The 24,437-nt window shown below is 42.8% G+C and overlaps 1 protein-coding gene across 8 annotated transcripts in view; it reads left to right on the top strand.

The window, feature by feature from the left end:
• The window catches only part of EBF1 (EBF transcription factor 1), a 375,520-nt gene extending 353,070 nt beyond the window's left edge, over positions 1 to 22,450 (top strand). For 4 of the 8 annotated variants that reach the window (XM_019740480.3, XM_019740489.3, XM_019740473.3 and 1 more), the window contains exons 12-17: positions 7,282 to 7,347; positions 8,312 to 8,489; positions 9,145 to 9,324; positions 13,277 to 13,471; positions 13,799 to 13,867; positions 21,729 to 21,867. In XM_019740480.3, coding sequence (XP_019596039.1) covers positions 7,282 to 7,347; positions 8,312 to 8,489; positions 9,145 to 9,324; positions 13,277 to 13,471; positions 13,799 to 13,866 — 687 coding nt within the window. In that variant the 3' untranslated portion in view covers position 13,867; positions 21,729 to 21,867. Of the gene's footprint in view, positions 1 to 7,281; positions 7,348 to 8,311; positions 8,490 to 9,144; positions 9,325 to 13,276; positions 13,472 to 13,798; positions 13,868 to 21,728 lie in introns of all 8 variants that reach the window. The other 4 variants (XM_019740508.3, XM_019740527.3, XM_019740498.3 and 1 more) reach the window with 3 other exon arrangements.
• Positions 22,451 to 24,437: the final 1,987 nt, after the last annotated feature.

The following is a 24,437-nucleotide window of genomic DNA, read 5'->3' as shown; positions in this document are numbered from 1 at the left end:
GTATTAACTGCAACTCAGACAAAATCTCTTGTTCATTTCACTTCCATTGATTTTTTTTTTCCCATTGAGGCAATAACAGCTGCTTGAAAACAGCCTTTTTCTTTCCACTGTAAAAGTCAATCATGTAAGTTAGCGTGTCTTACGTTGATATAGCCATGTTAGCTTGCAGCCTGCTTCAATGTCATGTGATTCAGAAGCCTGCCACACCGTGTGTGTAACGGAGGCCAAGCGTTCTGAAGGGTCTCCCGGCTTGATGATACGTTTGAGAAGTAAGAGGGCTCTCCTCTAACCTGAACATCAAATCAACTTTAAAATTTAAGGATGTTTAGAAGCCCCCCCCCCCCCCGCATTTACTTTAGACTAGACGAGTGTGCTTGCAATACCTCTTGAATTAATTAATAGCGGTAGCCCCCTTCAAAATATTTGATTCCTTTGTTCTGGAAATTTCTGCAGATTTCGACTGTGGTTTGAATTTTATTTTTCTCTAAAGATTATGGGCAACGAGTGTGTGCTAGACCATTCAGTAAGCCTCAGCTGAAGCTTCTTATGTAATAAAGTACTAAGAAGTCTTTAGAATGCAGGGTTGTAAAATATAACTGTTACACATTTGGCATTTTATGCCTCCCTAGAAATAACCAATTGCTACCTACACTTCATCTATGCTCCTCCTTTCCATTTCAATTTACTCTAAAGTGGTCCTTAGCCATAATGAGAATGCCCCTTTCAACAGAAACATGTTTAATTATATCCATGCTAAACGTAAGTGACTCTTCTCAGTCACAGGGCTTCTGAGTAAAGAGTGTTTAAAGTGTGACACTAAAGGATTCTAATGATCTCTGCAATAAGCTCTATTTCGAGTTCACATTACCAGAAAAATGAAAAATTTGAGGAATGTCTTAGAGGATTGGAAACTAAACAGTGCTCAACTATTATTTTGGTTTGCTTTACTTCTTCCCTCACTGCTCTCGTTATATGATTTTTTAGAATGCAAAGTCTACCGTTGTGGAATTTTCCATTGGGCTCAGTAAACACAAAGGAAGTTGGGACATAAAACTACCCTCCACAGAAATACCTCTCAGCACAACTAGTATTTATTGCTTTGTGCATCCAGCTCTGTGGGAAATGGGTGACAAGAAACTTCCAATCAATTTTTTGGCTTTCGGGCTTTCCAATCAGTAGTGTCACCCAGACTTTCAGAAGCAAGTGGGTGAAGAGGTAAAACTTAAAGGCTCGGGAGCTGAATGTACTGTTCAAAATTTGGACCCTATAGTAAACTACTCCAGAGTGAGGAGGTGAATGAAATCAATGTTGATTTCATTGCTAGATGCTTATCACCTCTAAATCGGGAGTGATTTTGCCACTTCATCGCATATTGCTGATATCTGGACCCACTGCATCTTGAATCCCCTGAGAAGGCAAAGTAAATTGGTGATAAATGGGTATCAGGAAAATGAGCAGTGACGGAAAAGTATTGTACTTCTTCCTCAGGAGGCACCCAGGTCAACTTGCCTTTGATGATTGATGCTTGCAGTTTGGTTTCTGTTTTCTTCTACAGCCCACAAAAATTATTTCCCACGTGAGGGGGCAGAAAGCCAAGCATAGATTGTCCTCCTGAATTACAGAAGCATCCCTGGGCCTGAGTTTTATGAGGGAGTTCCCAGAGTCTCAAAATCTGATTCTGAAACTTGAAATTAATGTTGTGTTGGTAAATGGGTACCCATCTGGCTTTATGAGTTGCTCCGTATGTGCTATGAATGAAAGAAAGTTCAGGCCATCTCCCCTGCTAACCTGGGTCTGAATTACTCAAAACAGTGCAATGGGTCCATAAATGGGGTCCGATTGGACAGTCAGACAACCTTCCCCTTCGCCCTGGAAGGCTAGATGTGGACAGTAAATAAGAGCTTATTAGTGACACATCTGAGGTCAGGTACGAAAGAGAAAACTCCCACTGGAGGTGAATAATACTCAGATTTTACTGTCATGAAACAGAAGGCAAGATGAGTTCACTGTGTCTGCGTCTCAGACATGATATGCCAGGTTCCCAAGAGTGTGCAAACCCCTGAGTGTTTCTAAGGGCCTACGAGTTCAGCTAATAGAAGGCTGATGTTCATCAAGACCCACCGCATGTTGCTGGGAGCCTATAATTTGAGATAATGTCTGTACCCAGCATGATTCATTATATTAATCACAATATTAAAACATAAGCAGCAGGAGTGAAAGTGTGCATTCATAAAAATAAAAAGGAGTGGCGTAAAAAACAACCTACATTGATTAAGACTTAACCTTTGGGAATTTACATATTGGATTTAAAATTCTGGAGCCACACGGAGCACCAAATTTAAGTCTTCTGCTTTTATAAACCCTGGCAAATATATGTTTTGTCATTTCATCATATAAATGGTGTATGCACTTTTTAACGTCAGTGAGTATCTTAGAAGAAACTCTTGAACAAGAATGTCTCAAGGCCTTTGGTTTGCTAAACACTGTGCTAGGGGCTTAGAGACGGAGATGAAGACATGTCCATGGCTTTGAAGGACCTGCAGTCTCGTTGTGGAGAGTGAACACTAACCCACTTAAGATCAGAGCGAAAATGACCCCAGAGCATTTACCTCTGTGCTGTGTGGGGTAGTACAGTCAGCGCTATTTTTCAGAGGAATGAGAAGGATTAGAAGCTGGGGTATAGGTGAAGGTAGAATTCATTCTGACAGAATAGTGCAATTCTTAAGCACCCCAGCTCTGATGTCTAACCGGCCTGACGTAGGATCCCTGCTGAGCCGTTCCTGAGTTGTGTGAACTCAGGGAAAGCTGGCTGACCTTTCAGAATCTCAGTTTCCTCATCTGCCAAATGGTGATAAGGGCAGCACCATGTCACATAGCACCATAAGAGGCTCCCTGTAAAGGCTGAATGAGGTAATGTCCCACTTTCAATAATGGATAGTTATCTTTTCATTCCCACCACCACCATTACCAGGTGCTAGAGGATGGGAAGGCATTATAAATGGGCACCGATTGAAACGGGCATTCAGATAAAGGAAAGGCAAAAGGAGTGAAGGTGTGGACATAGGAAGGAGCCCCACATGTTACTCCTAGGCTAGGGAGGACTAACCGGACCACAATAAAGACCAGTTCTTCGTATGTAGGGAGAGAAGATTGGACAAAGAAGGTAGGACTAGCCTGGGGGTGGGGTGGGGGAATCTTTCGTAATCCCCGTAGAACCTTGATTCCTGGAAGAGAGCGTGCCTTCAAAGGTGCTGGAAGGTACCATCGGTATGTGACCACCGGCGCAACAGGAAGCTCAAAAATTATTTGCGAATTGATTAGGTTGAAACATAGGAAGTAAAACTGAATTTTCCCTCTGTATTTGTACCCCATTCTGTATTTTTATTACAAAGGCTCCAAAACATAAGTGAAACCTATACCTATTACACTTGAATTGTTTCTCGAAACTCCACTTAGCCTTCAGTCTCCTCGGTGTTTCTGTAATCGCTAAATAGATTTCGTAGGGTTGATCGTTTTGTTTTTTGGTTTTTCCCTCTTCAGACCCCCATTCACATAATTATCAACTGATGGTCATAGCAAGACAGGTAAAACCAGGTTTGAATTGTGAAAGGAAATAGATCAGTGGAAAGTGGTTGTTTTTAAGGAGTAAACATTTTCTGTGTCTTTAGTAGAGAAGAAAGCTAAGGCCATGAAAAGGAAAGTCGTCTGACTTAGGATATAGATTGAGAACAAGCATTAGCCCTATGAGGAGACTCTGGGGCTTTCCAATATTTAGGATACTAGTATTTGTCTTCTTAATTCCCCACTGGGATATATTTTTTTTAAAATCCAAGGATAGGATTAATTATCTTGCAAGAATCTAATCTCTACCCTCATGTTTTAAACTGCAAGCAGGGAGACGTTTTAAACATTATGAAAAGAAGAGAAAATCTCTCCTGACAAATAAATGCCTTGAAAAATTAGATATTAGTCCTAGCCAAGTGCTCTTTCTTCTCAGAAATATTAAAATTGCATATTAGAATGGAAGGATCCTTATACTATGCTTCCTCCTAATGCCACAAAACATACGACTTTAGGAATAATTTCAGAGACAAAAGACTATGTGAAGCATCCAGCTCTTCCCCTTATGAGAAATTTCTTTTTTTTTTTTTTTATATCCCAGGCTCAATCATTTCCTAATGTGAAATTACAGATTTTTTCAAATAACCATATAAAACTGCAAAAAAAATTACACTTGTGACCACAGAAGAGATAGCATACACTATCAATTTGATTTTAAAAGGCATACATCTTTTATACTACCTGTCATTTTTATAATGCCTTTTACAAATTTAATCAATACATTTTAACATTCTATATACTTTAAGTGCAATATACAATAAATATTCAAGTTTCATCTTAAACATGCTTTAGCCTTTAAATTGTTAAAACTGCAGTGCCCTTTCAATCTACTTACATAATGTCATAAAATATACATTTCAAGGTAAATGAAGTCAGCTACTTCAATTTAGTCCCTCAAACTGGTAGTAAATGAGAGGTTAACACTACAGTGCCAAACCCATTATTGAGTAAATTTAGCACCTTGGACAGCTCTGTAAAATTTTTATTGCTTTCCTGACCTGCTCGTCATGTTCTGTCTGTGTGTTCAGTGGCTCTCAGCTCTGATTGAAAGGCAATATATTAGATCCCCAACACAAACACGCTTGGGGGCTAGTTCACTGGAAGCCTAATGACATGGAGGTGAGAGCAATTTTCTGGTCACCGAGATCCAAGCACCTTGCAGGTCTGTTGCACTAACTCATAGAAGACCCAGATATTTCCTTTTTCCTTCCCATTTGCAGAAATAACTAATAGAAGCTGAATCACACTGGCAAAGCTGAACCAAATGTGAGCTCTCTCTGAAGTCCCAAAGTTGTTATTCTAGTGAAGGACAATTGGAAATGGGACAGATACCATTTAAGGGCATCACTTCCAGGACAAGAAATCCTGGTTCACTCCCCTCCAGACCGCTGGTCTGAAGCGATGCTGGGCTGGCTGATCACCCACCTATGGCAGTGTGCCTCGTGGAAAAGCATGCCCCAGCTTCGCGGATCAAAAGAGTCAACTTAAGAAAACAAGATTCAAGTGTTTCATTTTCAAAGGATTAATGGTGATGAGAGCTCTGGGTATTGAAATAAGGAGAAAAAGAAACAAGTGGATTAGGTCACTGAAAAACTTTATCACCAAAAATATATGAGATTAAAATATATAACATACACAGATAGCTGACATTCTTTCAGGTTTACAAAAACTTCAAAGATCTTGGAGTTCTACCTCAAATGTCCCTCCTCCCTGGTTCTGCGAAATTAATTAAAATAAGAAGCACTGCTCTGAACCCTCAATGATAGCATTCCAGGATTGCGGTTCACAAGTGCAGAAATTGCACCTCCTCTTGCTTTGAACAAACAGGAGACTTGTATTTATTTTTTTCTTAAAATGAAAAGAAAGAAAAGTACCTTCTCTGCCAAGTCCAAACACTGGCATAAATATTTATTTGAAGAAATAAATGAACATAGACCCAGAGAAGTAAAATCTTAGTAAGTAAACCAACTTGATCCTGTTTTCTTTTAATCTTTCCTAAGAGCCAGATAAAGCCATGAGGTTTTAGTGAGAGCAGCACAAGCTGAATTTGATCTGGGGATAGGGTTTAGTGTGGCCATACCGTAGTAAATTATTAACTGCTGTGGTTAGACAATACTGCAAACAAAAAGTGGTAAATTATGTGGTAGCACTTGCATTAGAAAAATAAAGAAATGATTTCAGATGTACTGATTCAAGCCCCATTGATTATATAATGCTTTTCACTCCTTATATGAAAAATAACTGAACTGTTTTATAAATGGGGTCTAATAGCCTAAGGCAAGCATGAGTGTTTATTGAGCACTGAAAACCCCGCCATCTCATTTTTGAATTTAGGACATTATGTATGTCATAAGTAGTTACTGTAGTATGACAACTATTTTATCTTATAAGATAGAGAATTTAAAATTGAAAAATGCTAATATGTATCTAAAAGCTTGTCATTTCAAGAGTTGTTCAAGAGTTTTTGAAAAGGCTATGGTGACAGCAAAATGAATGCAATTATACCCCTATTTTCTGATCAGCGACTACAGTATATGAAAATTCAAAAGTACTGCTTCTGTATGCAGAAATCTATTGTGTAAATTATTTAAAATTAAACTTCTTTTTGAAACTTTATGCCTAGCAGGAAAAAAATTGTAAACATATCTTTTTGAAAATCACCTCTGATAATCATATAGTGTGCCTTTATGTTTGGTTCTCTGGTGAGGCTCCATTTTACATGTATCAAGCTTAGCTTTCCTTTTTACATTTCAGTATAAGTGAATGTGTAGAAAATTAGGGCAGAATGAAGAGGGAATGACTTCTTTTGGTTAGAATGAAAAAAATTACCACGACACACACTTTTGCGCATGCCCTATATTATTAGAAACAAACACACAAGCTAAATAAGGAAGCCCACGCACATGAAAAGAGGGAGATAACTTTTTCTTCCACTGGAATGAACAGCAAAGCATATATCTAGGATGAGAATGAATGCGTGAACAGGGAAAATGGCAAACAATACTGAAATAGCAAATAATTACTATCAAAGAAACAGACTTTGCGAGTCATGAAAATTGGTACAGAGGGAGCTTCTGAGGGAAGGAGAATCCTTCCGTAAGAGCCTTTTACAAACAATGCATTGCCTCAGTGTGTGGGTTTTACTATGTCACCCCTTTATATCATGGCTCTGCCACATAAGGGAGATAAACAAAAGACGTTTAATGCTACATGCTTCTAGTAGCTGAAGATTGATTGGAAATCCCTCGAAAATGACCTGTCTGATAAGGTCATGGTTCTTGGAATAAGCAATTAAGTGCAAAATAAACACATCTTAGGGCTTCATAACATGCTCTGAATGACATCGATTGTAGTAATCTAGTAAATGACCTCGCAGTTGTATTCAGCAATAAACATATGAGTGTTCCATCTTGTCTGTGGCAGACGGGTGAGTGACGTGTTTTATCTTGCAGAACCAATGGTGCTCACCTTCCGACTCCATGAAGTGTGGATGTGAACAGGGATGAATTGCCGATTTAACGCCATTCTGGGGTTTCCCATACGCCTGCCTTTAAAGCAGTGCCTTGGCAAAGTGTGGCCAGAGGGAATGGGGATGTGATCATGTGAAACGATAAGGACCTGCCTTCACTCAGAAGATCACATCTGCTTTTCTCTTGGCAGGAAGTCATCCTCAAAAGGGCTGCGGACCTGGTAGAAGCGCTGTACGGGATGCCACACAACAACCAGGTGAGCGCCCTGGGCCTCGAACCTGTGCAGGCTCCCACATCCAGCCGAAGGTCTCAGATTCCTTATTGTAATGAAACAGTGCAAAAAATATAAAAGCCCCGCATGTGAGCTCCGCGTATAAGTCATTCAGACATAATATGTTGCAAAGCTATTCCGTGCTTCTCTCTTCTTTTGTAAATTTTTTATTGCCTTTTCTATGGAATCATTTTCCTTCTGAGGAAAGGTACTCCATTTAAAAACGAATCTTCCATGGGAATGTACTTCCTAATGGAGGGAGGAAGTTACTGGTGCTTTATTTTACTCCTCTCAGGTTTTCAAGCAAATTGACGAGGAAAAAGGGGGTTTAATTTCTTCTCCTAAAAAGTATAACAATCTGAATATAATTGTCTGCTTCTGTTTCATAAGACTCAAATGGCTCAGGAAGCCATGAATCTGACAAATTATTCAATCCTTTTTTTGTGTGTCACCTGAGTCAGTGTCCAGGGCACACAGCCCCACTGATACTCACGGACAGACACCGACAACCTTCCCTGAATGTCAGCCAGGGAGATGAGTTGCAGTGTGTGTGTGTGTGTGTGTGTGTGTGTGTGTGTGTGTGTGTCCCCAGAGTCCCTGTGTGTTACTGGTAGGGAAGGAAAACCCCGTGGTGCCGTCACACACTGGAGGTAGTGTGGAGGCATGGCTACGATAACGGGCTTTCAAAGTCTAACAAACAGGGTTCTGCAGCCCAGCTCTGGCCTTAAGTGGGTGAGTCTCCCTAAGGAGGTCTTTGCCTCTCGGAGCCTCAGGTCCCCCATTTGTGATATGGGTGGGATGAGGATGAGACTAAACACACAGGTTTGTTGGAGGGATGCAGAAGTTCGTGCAGTTCCCTGTGGAAAGCCCTGTGCACGGCTAATAGTGAGCAGTTGAAAACTAGTATGAATGAGGGGTAGCTGAAGGGACTCTTCCGTTTCCTTTTCAGGAGATTATTCTGAAGAGAGCGGCTGACATTGCAGAGGCCCTGTACAGTGTTCCCCGCAACCACAGCCAGCTCCCGGCTCTCACCAACACTTCGGTCCACGCAGGAATGATGGGCGTGAATTCCTTCAGTGGACAACTGGCCGTGAATGTCTCTGAGGCATCGCAGGCCACCAATCAGGGTCAGGATCCTGCTCTTCTCCCTCCCCATTTTCCTCTCCCTTCCCAAACGCCACCTGCCCTCCCCTCCTCCCCCCACCACTGTTTATTCGGCACGAAACAATTTTTATTTAGTTTTTCTTGCCCAAAGGGGAAATTCCTAGTTGGTGTACATCAAATATTATTGTAGAAGTGTGGTTCCAGCTATCATGTCTGGTAATCTGGTAGAGGGGCCTAGAAAGGGTGCATGCACTGAGCCATCGCTCCATTCGACTTTTCACCATAAACTATGAATGACAGATCGCAAAGAGGGTTGGAATTAAAGTTCTGAGGGGCCAAAGCACATCATCCTCGCTCCGGGAATAGGGACCTGTTAACTTCAGGGTACATCTCTTAGATTGGGATTTATTTCTGCTCCAAAATGATAATTTATAGGCCCTGCATTGCCACTTTTCACAGACCTGCTAAGTATTTATGATCTCGTAAGACATGTACCTTTTGCTGGCTTCCCATTTTAATCACAGCCAGCACCACCAACCCCTGCACATGAATCATTGACCCCTCCCACCAGGATGGGGTGAAGGAGGCAGGAAACTCAACACTTCCTGTCCCCGAGTCTTCCAGGATGCCATCCATCTGAACCCCACCCTCCACCTTGCTTTTGTCCCCACCCCTCAGGTTTCACCCGCAACTCAAGCAGTGTGTCACCCCACGGGTACGTGCCGAGCACCACCCCCCAGCAGACCAACTATAACTCCGTCACCACAAGCATGAATGGATACGGCACTGCCGCCATGTCCAATTTGGGTGGCTCCCCAACCTTCCTCAACGGCTCAGCTGCCAACTCGCCCTACGCCAGTAAGTAGAGATCTGTGTCCTGCGTTTGTGCATGCTTCCATTCAAAGAACTCGGTGTCGTACTGTGTGGCCCACTGAGGGCCCCCCATCTTTCCATGCATTGAGCAAGGGGATGCTATTGGAGGCCATATTGTCTCCAACGGAAATATCTGCCCTCCCTTGCTCACCTCCCTCTTCCTGAGGCCTCCCTAACTGTCAAAACTTTGCTGCAACCCAAAGCGGCAGTACGATGTCATTGCAAGAAGCCAGGCTTGGAGTCAGATGGAGATAGCTTTGACTCCGGCTTCCAGAAGTTACTAACTGCTGGTCCTGGGCAAGTTCCTTTCTTCTCCAAGCCTTAGTTTTCTCATCTGTAAAATGGGGATGGAACTAGCACCCACCCCATACAGTTGTCGTGAGACTTCCGTGAAATCATGCTTGTCCTGGTGCGTCGCCCATGAGAGGCACATTCAATAAATCTAAGTGATAATCATAATGATGGAATGATAATAGTAAGTGGTGCTGTGGAGCAGCATAGTATTAAAGTAACCAAGAGATTATTAGCAACTGGCAACAAGTGAAAGGCCAGGCTGCGAGGATGTGGTTGGTAGAGAGCGTGAGTCTCCCAAAGTCTTTCATATCCCCAAGCAGCTATGTGTTCTCTCTCTCTGAATTGCCCGAGTTAATTCTTCCATCATTGGTAATCCACATCCCTGCTACTACCAGACCGTGAGTATTTACGCAAGGCTCCTAGCCTCCTGCTTATTAATTCACAACAGTCTAAAGCTTAACTCCCTCCCTTGAGGAATATGACTCCTTTGTTTTTTTAATGCTCGGAATTTTCCCCCCTTATGTTTGATATGTACTTAAAAAAAAAAAAGGAAAAATACACTTTATTTTTTCCAAAAATCTGGCACAATCACACACACGCGCGTGAATGTCGTTTGGTGCCTGTACCTCTGTCTTAAAGAAGTTTAGCTTAAAGGATTTTTTTGTGGTACAACATTTAGGTTGCATCTAAACAACCTCAGTGCACTGGCATCTTTACCTATAAAATGTCATGGGACGTGTCTCTACAGTCTTGATCTTCCTCTGAAGATTTTTACACAGATAATAACCAAGTTCCTTTTGGACAGTGTGGGTGACTCTTCTGTTGTGCAAAATGTGGCCAAACTCTTAGATATTTGTAGAGTGATAGATGTTGTGTTGTAAATGAAAGAATACTCATGATTTTTTAAGAACGAATCTTGGCTTAGAAATCCTGGAAATTACACTGTCTTTAGTGGAAATGTGGAGTGTGCCAACTCTTTGACAGAGGAAAGACCATTGTTGGCCTTTGAAAGAAGTTATTTCTGAAAGTAATACTTAGGGCCTATTGCTTTCTGGGTGATTTTTTATGCTCAGTGTGCGCTATATTTCTCCTTTGGAATCGGTAGTTGTTGAACATTTAAAATTCCCCCCAATAATCTGTTTACATTATGTTTGTCTGCTTAGGAGTCAGCGATTGGGGCCAGTTTCACATTAGACTTTGATTCTTGGGAAGATTGTTCCTCACAGATCTATCATTTCGGTGTTCTCCCATCTACTCAATCAGAAAATGTTTCAATCATGACCTGAAAATTAAAAGGTGGCATTCTTAATTAAATCAATAAACTAATTGCTATATGGTAGCAATTCAATTTAAGGGCTTGGATTGCTCTGTCTTCTCAAGCCTGTGCAGACACCAAGCGACTCCAGCCTGAGATTGCATCTGTCAGACTGTGAGACTTCGAACATTTAATTTCCATTAATTGATTTCCTCAGTGCTCACAAATATAGTATTAAATTCTCAAATAGGCTCTCAGATGGGACGGTTTTATCTGCATAAATGCAAGTAAAACAATAAACACAAAGCCCAGCTGATTTGAATTTTTGCCTCCATACTATTTAATTATTCATATACCACTCATGTTGAAAAATCCCCCACAAAATAAAAAATAAAATAAGACATTCCACGGGTGAACACACTTTCTGGTGTGGGGGCTGATAACTGATAATGTTATAACAAATGGAACTGCTGGACAATATTTCACCCCGTCCTCTGTTAACCACCCCCTCCAAACGCCCCACCTCTAAATACACATAATGATCACGTTTGCCAACGAGATTAATTGCCTTCCTCAGTGAACCAGCAGGATTTCAAATCTACGAATATTTAAAAATCAAACCTCCAGTGCAGGAGTTTTGCAATTTAAATGGGTGTTATTATTGAGCATATTTTCACATTTACAAATCCTAAGAGATGTATAAAAATGCTGGCCTCATTAAAAGAAAAGGTACAGTTTAGAAAATGTTTGTGAAAACTCTGAGGATGGTGGCTCTGTGTTCTGCTTTCTAAGGCATGCAGTGCATTGGGAGGGTGTAGTGCTGAGAACTGATGGCAAGGGGTCACTTCCCCCTGATGGTCATTGCTGCCTGTGACCGATTTGGGTCCCACTTCTCTAACTTTCTAAAGCCAATAGGCCAACGGGAAGGCCGCCTGAACGACAACTGGGACTCTGGTGGGGTCATGGGAAGGAGGCTTTTCCCCCTGCTCTGTTTCCTTTGCAGGGTAGTGTAGTGGAAAGGGCGCTGAATTTGGGTTTGGTTCCTGGCTTCATCACATTCTAGCTGTGGCCCTTGGGCAAGGCACGGAACTATTTTCTGAGTTTCAGCTTGTTCAGTTTGCTCAGATGTAACAAGGACGTAACAGACCCCAACTTAAGCTTATTTGGCCAGTGACACATAAGATGAAAAAGATGTGAAGATTCTTGTGGATGATAAAGCAACATAGAATGTTTATAACAATGTGAACAGTAATACAGTAGATGGAAATACCTAGAATTTGAATTAAGAATTTGAATTGGACAGCATTCGTACTTTCCCTCAGGAGATGGTGGAGATAGAAGGTAAGTCGATGAAAGTACTAGTCTTGAGTGAGAGGACTTTGTGTGTGCCAAGTCTCTGTCCCCTAAAGTAACCAAGAGATTACTAGCAACTAGTAAAAAGGTGAAAGGCCAGGCTGAGAGGACCATGGTTGGTACAGATTGTGGGTATACAAAACTCTTTCATATCCCCAAGCAGCTAGGTGTTCTCTCTCTCTGAATTGCCTGAGTTAATTCTTCTGTCATTGATAATCCACATCCCTGCTACTACCAGACCGTGAGAATTTACGCAAGGCTCCTAGCCTCCTGCTTATTAATTCACAAACATTTGTGTACTGCTCCGGTGGGGTATATAAGGAATTTGGAACTTTGGCTTATAGTTCTGCATTAGCCCCAAATGTTGCACGTGGTAGGCACCTTGCCTCCTGCCTACCTATATCTGTGTTGTGGAGCATTCAGGTACAGTCACATCCTTAAGGAACTCATGGCCTCATGAGGAGAGAAGGGACACATACCACCACCTGCCAGTGCCTTCGGTTGGAATCTGGTGTTGCCTTCTATCAGCCTTCTTCCTCACACCTCTCATTCCATCGATGACCTTGCCCTCTCAGGCTGGCCTCCTCCTGTCTCTTGTATCCCCCAACCCTTTTGTTAGAACCTTAGGTGAGGCCCCACCTGGAATGCTTATATTAACACCTGCTCTGTGAAGCCTTCTCTCGTTTCCCTTCCATGCCTCCACAGAGCCAGCCATGCTCGTTTTCGTTGGTATTTTGTGCTATTCTATCCCCCTTTATAATAACACTGTGTTTCCTGGTCTGGGTCACCCCAGTGCCTAACAAGACTCCTGGCACATAGTAGGCCCACAATACACATAAAAGATCACCACCCACAAGAGGCAGCACGTCCCAAGTACCAAAGGATGAAAGCGGACAAGATCCTGAGAGTTCAGAGAAGGCTCCTGCTGGAAGGGTGGCCTGAGCAGGGAGGCCGGGGGAAGGGTCGGGTCTGAGCCGCTTTGTGTCAGAATGCCAGGAGAGGTGCTGATTTCTGCTTTCCCCTTGTCCCTCCCAGTCGTGCCATCCAGCCCCACCATGGCCTCCTCCACAAGCCTCCCCTCCAACTGCAGCAGCTCTTCGGGCATCTTCTCCTTCTCACCAGCCAACATGGTCTCAGCCGTGAAACAGAAGAGTGCTTTCGCACCAGTCGTCAGACCCCAGACCTCCCCGCCTCCCACCTGCACCAGCACCAATGGGAACAGCCTGCAAGGTAAGCCCCAAGCCCCACCTGGGCCAGCCAGATGCCCTGACTTCACTCTCCCAGGGCCTGAAGCAGGTACGTCACTGCTGCTGAGGGGATCAGCCTTCGGCCTGCCTGTTCTCTCTGCCCTCGTCTGTTCCTTTGTGTTCTCTGTCCTCAGCCCTGGCCCCTGGCCCTACACATCCCTCCTTTGCTAGAGTTGCCTGAGCAGCAGTCCTCTTTCCAACTCCAGCAATTCTGCTCAGGCCCGGGATTTGCTTGAGATGACTATTTCCACTTACTAATGCCACCGTTTCTCTTTTCTCCTCTCTCATTCCCTGTGGTCGCCATAATCAGACCAGTCTTTTGTGGACTCTAGCAAGTTCTCCACTGCAGGGTCTCTCCCGGGACTGGCCTTCTCCTGAAGTAGGTCACTCAACCTTCCCTTCCTGTTGCCTGTGTCAGAGTGAATGTGTGTGGGGCTGATAATGGGGAAAGGGTGCGCCAGACTGACTACTGGGAACCAGAAACCCCAGAACTAGTGTTCTGCTTCAGATTAGAAATGTTCAGTCTTTTCCCCATCCTGGAATATAGAAAATAGTAGAGTCACCAAGAATTGAGGTGGTCTTTCTTTCATTGAGAAAACACCCACCCTTTTAGAACGGGCCCACCATTTCTCTCATTTTTCTTCTGTGCTGGCATTGTGTTGTGGTGCTGACCCGCACATTTTCATTCATTCTCCCACAGCAGGGTTGTGTGACAGGTACTCATAGGCCCCACTTTATAGAGGAGGAAACTAAAGGTTAGGGAAGTGATGACACTGCTTGACTTCCAACAGCTGGCATGTGGCAGAAGCTGGTTTCAATCTCACGCTCAAACATTCATCTCCTCTTTCTAGCTCCCAAGCACTTTATTACTCAGAGGGAATAAACAGGATGTATCCAGGATTTCTAAGGCAGGTAGCAGGGAAATAACATCAATGAAATAATCTGCTACCACTTACTGAATACTGAGCAAGCACTGTGCTAAGCACAGAGCACGCCTTGTCTTATTTAATCCCCACAACTTACAGATGAAATAGGACTAATGTGACCTCTATTGTATAGATGATAAAACTGAAGCATAAGGAGAGTAATTACTTGCCCACAGGCCTAGCCAGTAAATGGTGGAGATGAATGTAAACCCAGCAGGGTCTGTGCCCCTAACCCCCACCCGGGCCTACAGAGCTCCCCATGTTACCTTCCTTCAGTGACCAACGGGCACACCCATCTTCATGGATGGCGGTCAGCCAGGGGTGTCGGGAAGGGTCAGGAGGGCAGCCTCCACATCTGGCACATCTCTTATGTATAAGTATGTGTATTTTTATTTATACTTAAATATACACATATACTGTGTGCCGATGCTTTACGTTAATGTAAACTTACATCCATTTTCCTGAAAACCCTGTGAAGTCAGGAGTATTGCCATTATATAGATGGGGAAATTAAGGCCCAATTTGTTTAAGGTCACACAGCTACTAATGATGGAGCCAGAACTGAATCCACACCGTGTGAGTCCAGGACCTGAGCCCTTTATCACTATGCCTTTCGGACTCCAGAAGGGCTAGGCACAACGTTCCCCAGAAACCTGCCGGCAGCGCTGCCCAGCGCAGCATGCCCATGGCAAACCACCCTGCAAACCCCTCTTCTTAGAGGGAAGAGGAAGGTCAGCTGACTGTGGAGCTACATTTCAGGCAATGTTATTCATGATAGGAAGTGCCCACCCCCACAAAAGGGAGCCACCCATTCATGCAAGTTCCACTCTTTATCAGCTAAAAATAATGCTTTGTCCCTCCCAGTACACCCCCAGCAAACTAGGCATATAATGCTTAAGTGAGCATAACTAGTAACGGGTTTAAATAAGGATAAAACATGGAAAGCAGAAATCCGCTATATTTGATCACCACCTTTGTCGAACACAGATTTGCTGTCAGGAACACGGTATAACGAGGTTTGGAATCCACAGCTGAGGGGTGATGCTTGGGAAGAAAAGGCCCATGGCTCTTGGAAAGTCAGCAGCTGTGTCACCAGCCGACATGACTTAAGTGGGCCGTCCTTCAGTGGGGCTCCGTGTCTTTCCGTGCCAGGCAGACCAAGGAGGGCGCACGAAGGGTCCGAAAATAGGGACTAGACCCCAATTTTGGAACATCTGGTGGTGTAAGGGGTGTGTGTGCGTTTGTGTGTATGTTTAAGCAATGACAAAATGGCTTCAAGACAGGGACACCTACAAAGTTTGTGCACTTGTCACCCTCAGGGCGTTTCTAATGCAAGTCTGTACAGATTCCTAAAGTACAGAGACTGTCGCCCGCGTCTAATTACCTGTGACTCTCCAGCCCTCCATCACGTTTCTAATACGCAGCGAAACAGTGGGGAGGGTTTGAGGGCCCACTCAGGAAGATGCTTTGTCTGGCTTTGCTATTGTGGACGTCACTGCCCTTTCCTTCTGAGTGAGGCTGTGTCCAGGAGATTCTTTCCATTGGTTTTTGTTTCTCCAATACTGGCATGTCCCAAACGTCCCCGCTCTTGAGGGCTGGCAGTGGAGGAGGTCTGAGGAGAGAAATTAGTCAAATGAACTGAACACCATCTTTTTTAAAGCCATCTTTCTTCCTGCCCCCGGCCTGCTCCACTCCCAACCAGGACACTCACCAGGCAGGGCCCGTGTGCCCAGAAGGGCTCCTTTCCGCTCTGCACACGACCCCAGCAGCCTTAAATGGGCTCCTGTCGGGGGCCTTGGGTCTCCCCTGAGAAAAGTGATGGTCTGACAGTGGGCTCCTAGACCTGTAACTGAAGAATTACTTTTCTCTTTCTAAACTTCATCTCTTCTATAAAAAAGGACATAGGTGGGTTATAAACTTGGGGTAAGAAGCTCTGCAGTGTTTTATTCCATTGTTACAGTAACACCTACCTCATTTAGACTCCCCTAGTTCAGCACTGCGATCATTAAGACGGGACAAGTGACAAAGGAAGAGTTGGTTAAGCAAATTGACCATGTAAACAAGATTAGAGGTGACACATTTAGGCTGTTTAAGTGTTTTAAAGGTCTATTACCTCCGACTACCACTCCGCTAATTGTGCCTTATTTTGTTTTGCTTTGTTTTCAAAGCCAAGTCCTTAAAGACCTTATCCCAAGCACACCTTTCTTAGCCTCCTCTAGTGACTGCGTTCCCCATTGTTCCCCAAGAAAGCAGCACTGTCATCTCACATGATGGTGATGAGGATGGTCATAGGCACCAACACGGGAGGGTTTGTTCCCAGCCTGGCTTCTGCATTATCTCAATCTCCCATCCACCCTCTGATGTAGGCAGTTTATTGTCCCCATTTCCTATATGCAGAAACGGACACTTAACAGCCGTAACTCAACCAGCGTTATGGAGCTAGCAAGTAGCGGGAGCCTGGGGCTAAAGCCCAGGCAGCCTGACTCCGGGTAAAACCCTGTGTGTGCCATATGGCCATGCTAGAGTCAAGCCATTGGGCTAGGCCCCTGAAGACTATAAAATCCTGACCTTACAAACGTTCCCTGTATTAGGAAAAACACAACACCACAGGAAAGAAGGCAGGTCTGTCTGGGAGAGGCTGAGCACCCAGCTGCGGAAGTTCAGAGGGAAAAAATTAGGGAGAAATCAGAAGGGCCTCATGGAGAAGGTTACCTTTGAACTGGGCCTTGGATGAAGAGCAAGTAGGATTTGGGCACAGGGATACGGGCGGAGGGGCCTTTTAAGGAGAAGGATTAAGGTTAACCTGAGCCCAAGCGGCGTGTGCAGTAACCGGTACACTTGGCGTCCTGGCGCACAGGTGCCAAACAGCAGAAATAAGGTTAAACAAGGACGATCTTACTTGAAGGTCATGAGCTCCATTCTTTACATGTATTTTATAATTCACAGTTTCTACTGTGATTCCAACTGCCTTTCTCTCCCAGAGAGGCAAAACCTTTGACAATTTACCAAAAATTCTGAGAATTTTTTTTTGTTTTTAGGACAAAGCAACTCTATCTAAGCACTTCTGGAGTTGCAAAAGATGTTTTGTTAAAAAAAATTAAAATGTGGTGGTCAAACAAATCTAGAAAGTGGTGCTCACTGAATCGCTGTCTTGGAGATCCGTGATGCCCCTATGTTTGTTAAAGGCTCCGAGACATCCTGCAGTTGAACCAAAAAAAAAAAAAAAGAGATAATTCCATTTAGTTTTCTCAATTTCTTTGCTCACAGAACCCTTTTCCAAATGTTATGACCAATGAACAGCCCATGAAAAACTTTGAAAAATGAAACTGCGTTTCTGATTTAAAGAGAAAAATGCAGAGACATTTTCTTTCATTTTTCTCGACGTACTCATTGATAAATCCTGATTCTAGACTCCCCAAGTGTGTCTGTTTTCTGAGTCAAGGACTTGAGTCACCTAGCATGCTCATTGTCACGGAGATAACCTCTCTCTTCCCCTAAAGCCAACGCCCCCTGGAGCAGGGATTCTGCGCAATTTCAGGTCTCAGAGGACTTCATTAATCAAGAGAGAGTCAACCCCAAGTAGGCTGTCACCATGCCATTGGAACTTGCCCCAGTGCAGTGATTTTTAACCCTTACCATGTCCTATACAGTCTCTGCAGTGAAAAACTAAAAACAAAAGGCCAGACTGATTTCACAAAAGTGTACCCACATACTGATTTTTTTCTTTCCCCACTTTGTTGAAGCGAGGCTGGCCATCATGCAGTCCGGTAACAAATCTGGTCAATCTGAGCAGGCTCTGGCCTGCTTTGTTCCTGGTTAGCTCCTCATTCTTACTCAGGTGTGGGTTCAAGGAAGCTCACCTTCCACCCGGTCGCTCCCAAGTCCCCCAGCTCTGCACAACTTTCCATTTTTGTCTTGTTCTTTCCAAAATGTGGAAAACCGTACTGAAAAAAGCACTGCCTTTCCAACCAATAGTTTTCCGAGCTTCTGTCAGAGAAGGTGGTCACCCAGCTGCCAGGGAAGGAGGCAGAGTCCCCTCGGTCTTGTGTTGTCTTGGCACATGTTGCTGTTTGAGAGTATCGTGTCCTCATGGAAATCTTCATGGGCCCCACTTGGGCAAGTCATTGTGCCAGCGGCGTTTCTGGAACATTCCAAGCTTCAAACACCCATCCCTCTCACCCACATAAGTAATCTTGAGGATTGCAGCACAGATACTAGAAAAACAGCTCCCAACAACTCTGGGAGCTTCTCCACAGTCCTGCAGGGCCGTTTGTTTATGGAAAGGCCTCTTTAGAGGTGCTTAAGCTCAGAGGCCACAAAAAGTAATCTTTTCCCCAAATTAACTAATCAATAAGGGTTCTGCATCTGGAGGTTAGGAAGTTGCAGGTGAGACTTAGGGAGCTGTAACCCCCTGGTGTAATATGCAAAATTCTGGGTGTAGGTACATATGGATCTTCTTCTGGAGAGAGGTTCCGTGGCTTCCATTAGACTCTCAGAGAAGTCTGGGGGCCAGCCGCAGGGAAAAGTAGGGAAGTATGGGCAGACCAGAGCCACCCCCTAGATACTTTCAGGGGGCTGAAGGTGGTTGGTTTGTTTTTAATCTTAATTATTTGCTAACTTGTATAAACAGGGCTATTTCACTTTTTCAAAAATCCACATCCTGACCTTGTTTTGACGTAATTCAGAAGACCTGTTGGCTGTAAGCAGATATTCCTGTACGGCAGCATTTGCTGGGCGCTGAGTCGATGCCCACCCTACAGAAGGCATGCCCTTGGCAGAGTCACCTCCATCCTTACTCAGGGAGGGCACTTCGTCCCCAGCCTGGGCTCTCCGGGTGCTGGAGTTTATAACCCCTGGGAGAAGATTAAGAAAGAAGAGCTGTTAGGACTAGAACCACCTTATGCGTTAGCTTTGCTTTACAACTCTCTTTATGTGTTACAGGTTTAATTTAACACATTATGTCAGGTACCAAAACACTGCTTAGATTCTTTTGTGTTGTTTTAATTCTGGACATCCAAATGAAATGTTTTCAGGCCCCAACTGATAAATGTTGGCTTGAGCCCACTGACCAAATTGGCAGGAAGTTTGTCAGTTTTCTATTTTGCTTTGCACCCCGCTGACACTGCTTGATTCTCTGGCCATCCTATAGGGCACTGCCCTTTCTTGCCAGGCACACACTCAATTTTGGTAGAAGCCAAAAGGAGACTTGCTTCTTTTGCCAGAGGCTCAGAACTCCCACAGAAAGGCCTGCCTTTAATAAGGGTGACTGGACCTCTCTTCAGCCTGAGTGAAAATATCCCTAGGGACACAGAGCCTACCGAGCTGTCACAATGCAAAGACCTCCTGCCCTTCTTGCCTTTGGAGCTACAGCACCTTGAATTCTCAAGTTAAGGCTTGGATTGCAATACTGAGCTCCCTGTTTCAGTTAAACCGAGGGCTCACTTGAATCTTAGGGGGACTGCGTTTCCAACTGATCCCAAATCTTTGGGGGTTTAAGTTGGTCTGCATTTGGCAAGAGACACTTCCTGTTTCTAAGAAAAATGGCTTTTGAGGGCTTAAGAAAAAGGCTCCAGGAGCTTTTGGACTGCAAAAGGGCTCTTGCAAAACAACATTTGGATGATTTACGTGTAAATGAATCAGAAACATGTGGATTAAATTTCCTTGTGAATACAGATGGGTTTAAAAATTAACGGAAAAAGTGTTTGGCAAAATACTTTTTTTTAATTGAATCTAAAATGTCAGGGGTGGGGGAGGGGAAGCAGAAGGGGTGTGGGAGCCTCACGGCTCAGAGGCTGGCCTACCCTCCCTGTGTCTACTGCAGGGTTTGTGTTAGTTGGGGTTTGATTTTTCTTTTTTTTTTAAATGGCACATTCTTAAAGACATGAGATTTGGAAATTGAAAAGGGCCACTTCCTAGATGCAGTCAACACTGACAAGAACATTATTTTAAATTTAGAATTGCCAATGAAAAGAAAGCAATGACTTTCTCTCTCTGCCTGACAGGATGCTAAGCCATCATTGGGAGCCAAAGATGGCTGCCTCTTGCTTCTTATGTAAGCATTGCTCTCATCTTGACATATTTTAAAGTTGCCACACTGTTTCAATTGACATATAGATATCCCTTTATTCCTCACACCCATCACGTGAAGTGTGTTGTATGGCATGGTGCCTATTTCATATAAGAGGAAACAGCCCAGAGAAGTTAAACAATTAACACAAGGTCACACAGCTATTTTAGCCACAAAAGGATGGGTTAGAAATAGTAGCAGCTAATCTCTGTTAGGTCTTTCCTAGGAGCTGAACCCGGGCCAACCACCACACATCTGTTATTTTACTTAAATCTTCAACAACACTAACAATATCACGGCATTTGCAAATACTGATTAACTGCATTTTCTAGCTGAGGAGGCAGAGGTTCAGGAGACAAGAAACTACCTCCGGGGGACATAACTCAGTAAGCAGGAAAGCCAGAGGTAGAAGGCCTGTCTTCCGGGTTCCATGCTCTTCTAAATACCACTGTGTGCAGCCTCCCGACTCTGAACGCTTTGAAAGAGTTTTGATGACTCAAACAGCCTTCCCTTTTCCCAGGATCTCATCCCCGCTTTCCCAGGCTACAATTTTCTAGGGACAGGTTCAGACCTTTCCAGAAGCCTGAGTGCAGCAGTGGTGTAGAAGACATTCTGGAGTTTCATGCAAACCTGCCTTCTCCTTCTCCATATTTTCTTGAATCTTTATGTGCCCCGTGAACAGGACCTGCTGTAGCTGGCATTTCCTTCTCCAAGGGCACAAGGACTGAAATGAAGACGCTCAGATTGCCATGCTGGGAATCAGTCTTCGAGCTAAAAGAGAGCACAGAAAGAGCCATAGTGTTTTGTAGAAAGTGCTGGCAGTTAGGCTAGACCAGTTTTCATTTTATATTTTGAAAGTGAAGAGGAGGGGGAGAAAAATAAAAAGAGTGACAAATTGAAAATTCTCACTGTTTTGCAAGGTTGGGTGCTGCAACTTTCCCAGTGGTATTCAAACTATGCAACTTTCCAGTTATGTTTTAAAATTGAAATCAGATTTGGAGGGACGTTTAGGATCTTCGGTTCTGTTAAAGACAAATACACAGGCTGATATATTATCATCTTACTAAAGTACATGTATATTTTATACAAAAACTCATCCCGTGGAAGATGAGAGCACATGTGTGGCTAATAGTCAACCAACATAGTGGTGTGTGGGTGTATTCTTTTTCTTTCCCATCTTTTTTTTTTTTCCCCTCAGTGAGAAGTTTTGATGCAAAACCATTGACTTTTGTCTTCTCCTTCCACAGCGATATCTGGCATGATTGTTCCTCCCATGTGAAAGAATTGCCTTGAAGAATTTTATTAATGAAGAGGTTGGATTCTGCTACAGAGAGTAATCTGATACAAGTCCCAGAGTGGAACTTTTAACTCAGGCCTTTTTAAGAGGAATCACAATAACTGCAGATTTTTAAACAAACAATATCACCGACCTTGCAAATACTGAAATTGGAAGGGATCTGCCAGTGCAGGGTATTGGTCAAAGCGTACCTCCCAGGTGTTTGGGGGATATATTTATTCTGTGTTGAGAAAAGCAAATCCACTTTTTCTTTCTTTCTTTTTTTTTTTTTTCAAGCTTAACTCTGCAGTCATTTGTCTTTTATAAACCGTAAAGCTGTATACAAGGGACACTATAAATAAGACTCCATGTTTTAATTTATGATGTTTTTAAAGCTGTGTAAAGGAAGAATGAAGTGGTGATATTTACAAAAAAGTTAAAAATAAAGGAAAAAAAAAAAAAAAAAAAAAAAGCTTGTATGGGACAGAATAGGAATGCCAGTTAGATTTTTTAGAAAACTAAGGGTCGGCTTTTGCGCCTTAAAGCATATCAAAATGGTAGTTAGCTCAGACAGTGCATTTTCCATATCTAACTTAACATGCCATCCCTTAGCAGTGCAAGCTTATTTATCTCTTTTGTATTGTTGTCTTAAGTAACTGTGTAAATAAATGCAGCCTGGAAAGTTAAAAGTGATGTGAAGTGATCACATTTTTCCCTTCTACTCAAAAATCCAGTGCCTCTAGACAGATTGTTAAAACTGCATATTTAAACCTGATATCATTCTCCCTTTTTATTATGTCAACTTCTTCTGAAGCCGATGGCCTCTTGAGAGCTTGGTGGCACACTGCTGTGTGAGAATCTCCTTTGATACTTCATGGAACAGGGTCCAGGCACAGAATTCCATCGTACGCCCTCCAGTTATCAAGCCAAATCCCACTTCCACTCCGCCATTTACAAGTTTAAAGTTTACTCATCCTAAATGCTGACTTCATACCCGTCCTCCAAAAGCTGACAAAAGCAAGATGGCAGGTATTTCTGATTTCGCATTGGAGATAGGGCCCTATCAGTCGACCTTGACATTTGTAACATAATCGATGAAAAGGATAGGTTCAGTGCTTTGGAATTAAGAGTAAAAGGAAACTGGGAGAAAGGAGAAGAAGGTTGAGACCTCCCAAACATAGTTTTCTGTTTTATGGGAATTTTTGCTCTCATTATCTGGGAAGTGTTCTTAAAAATAAGAATTAATAGCAAAGATGCAGCAAAGCTATGAGGATGCATTTGCCTGATATTTTTTCTTTGCTGTTGTGTTTTTGTATGTAGTTATAAATACTGTAGATTTTTTGTGATTTTTTGCCAAAGTTGTTGTTCTATTTATACATTTTAATGTCTTAAGACAGTTTTTCAATATCACAAAAAGATTTTACTGCATATTTTGCAAAGGAAAAAAAAAGCTCACTACCTTTAGCTTGCACATACTTGCAAAATTAATTAAAAGGCTTTTTGTTTTAAAGGGGATTTTGTAAAATATCCATATAAATAATGTATTTATCTTTGGAATTTGTACATTGCTTTCCCCTTCTGTCTTTTCCTCCCACCCCCAGTTTATTTTATTGTGTATGTTTGCTATGTGAAAAGTGCGTATTTGTTTGGTCACCTACAGTTGTATTAGCTGTTTCAATGTGATTTTTAAACATTTCATTTATAGTTATTTTTAGTATTGTTTTAAGCCATGCTTCAATATTTTTTATTTCCATCCAAAAGCCATTGTCTATTTTTGTATTATTTGTAAGTTAAAAAGTTTTTTCCAATATATGGCAAAAAAAAAATAGTAGCACATTATTCTTGTAGCTTTTAGTTTGTAGATTAAAAAAAAATGTATCCTTTGCTTTGGAAGCTTACAAAAAAAACAAACAAAAAAACTAATGCTGTTTTACTCTATTAATATGCATGGAATCTCTCCCTCTGGAGTGACGCATTTTTTGCATTAAATTCGGGGGAGAAACTTCATAGAATTCAGTGAACATACTTTCTTTCTTAAGTCTGCTTGTATATTTCCTCTGTCTTTCACATAAATATAAACCAGCAGATTGGATGCCTTAACAATGCAAATCATATTCATTTCACTTGTACATTGTAACTGCACCAGAACTGTCAGTCATCACTAACATTCTAAGAAAAAAAAAAAAAAGAAAAATGAAAAAAAAAAAGACGTCGAAAAGCACAAAAGAACTGTTTTGTTACCTTAAGACAATGTAACTTTTTCTAGTAGAGCAAGAAATTTACAACAATGCTGCAACTGTGCATGCCCCCATATGGATTTTGCAATGGTTTTCACTAGACTGTCAGAGTGCGATTTTTATGGGTTAGGGTGGGTGGGGGAGGGGAGTTTCGGGAGGGAAGGGAGGGAAGGAAAGCTGATTTTTCATGGTGAGAACTAATGATGATTAATAATAATAAAAAAACTGGAAAATGTAAGCAAGGTGGATGCATTGCTTCTCGGTACTCAGAAAGGTGGTCTGAATTCGTGTGGTAAGCGCTGGCCTGAAGATGTGTACAATTTAAAGCCATATTTTGTCTGGTGAGCCCCTTAATTGTTTGTGAAGGACCTGTCAGCCGGGAGGTGTCCGGTTTAGACCCTGACAACAAACGCCACCCACCTGTCGGCCATGTGTAGTGGTTA

The sequence above is a fragment of the Rhinolophus sinicus genome, chromosome 5, assembly GCF_057876585.1.
Source record: "Rhinolophus sinicus isolate RSI-liver-muscle chromosome 5, RSI-T2T, whole genome shotgun sequence".
Classification (NCBI taxonomy): Eukaryota; Metazoa; Chordata; class Mammalia; order Chiroptera; family Rhinolophidae; genus Rhinolophus; species Rhinolophus sinicus.
This window is presented reverse-complemented; position numbering and strand designations above follow the sequence as displayed.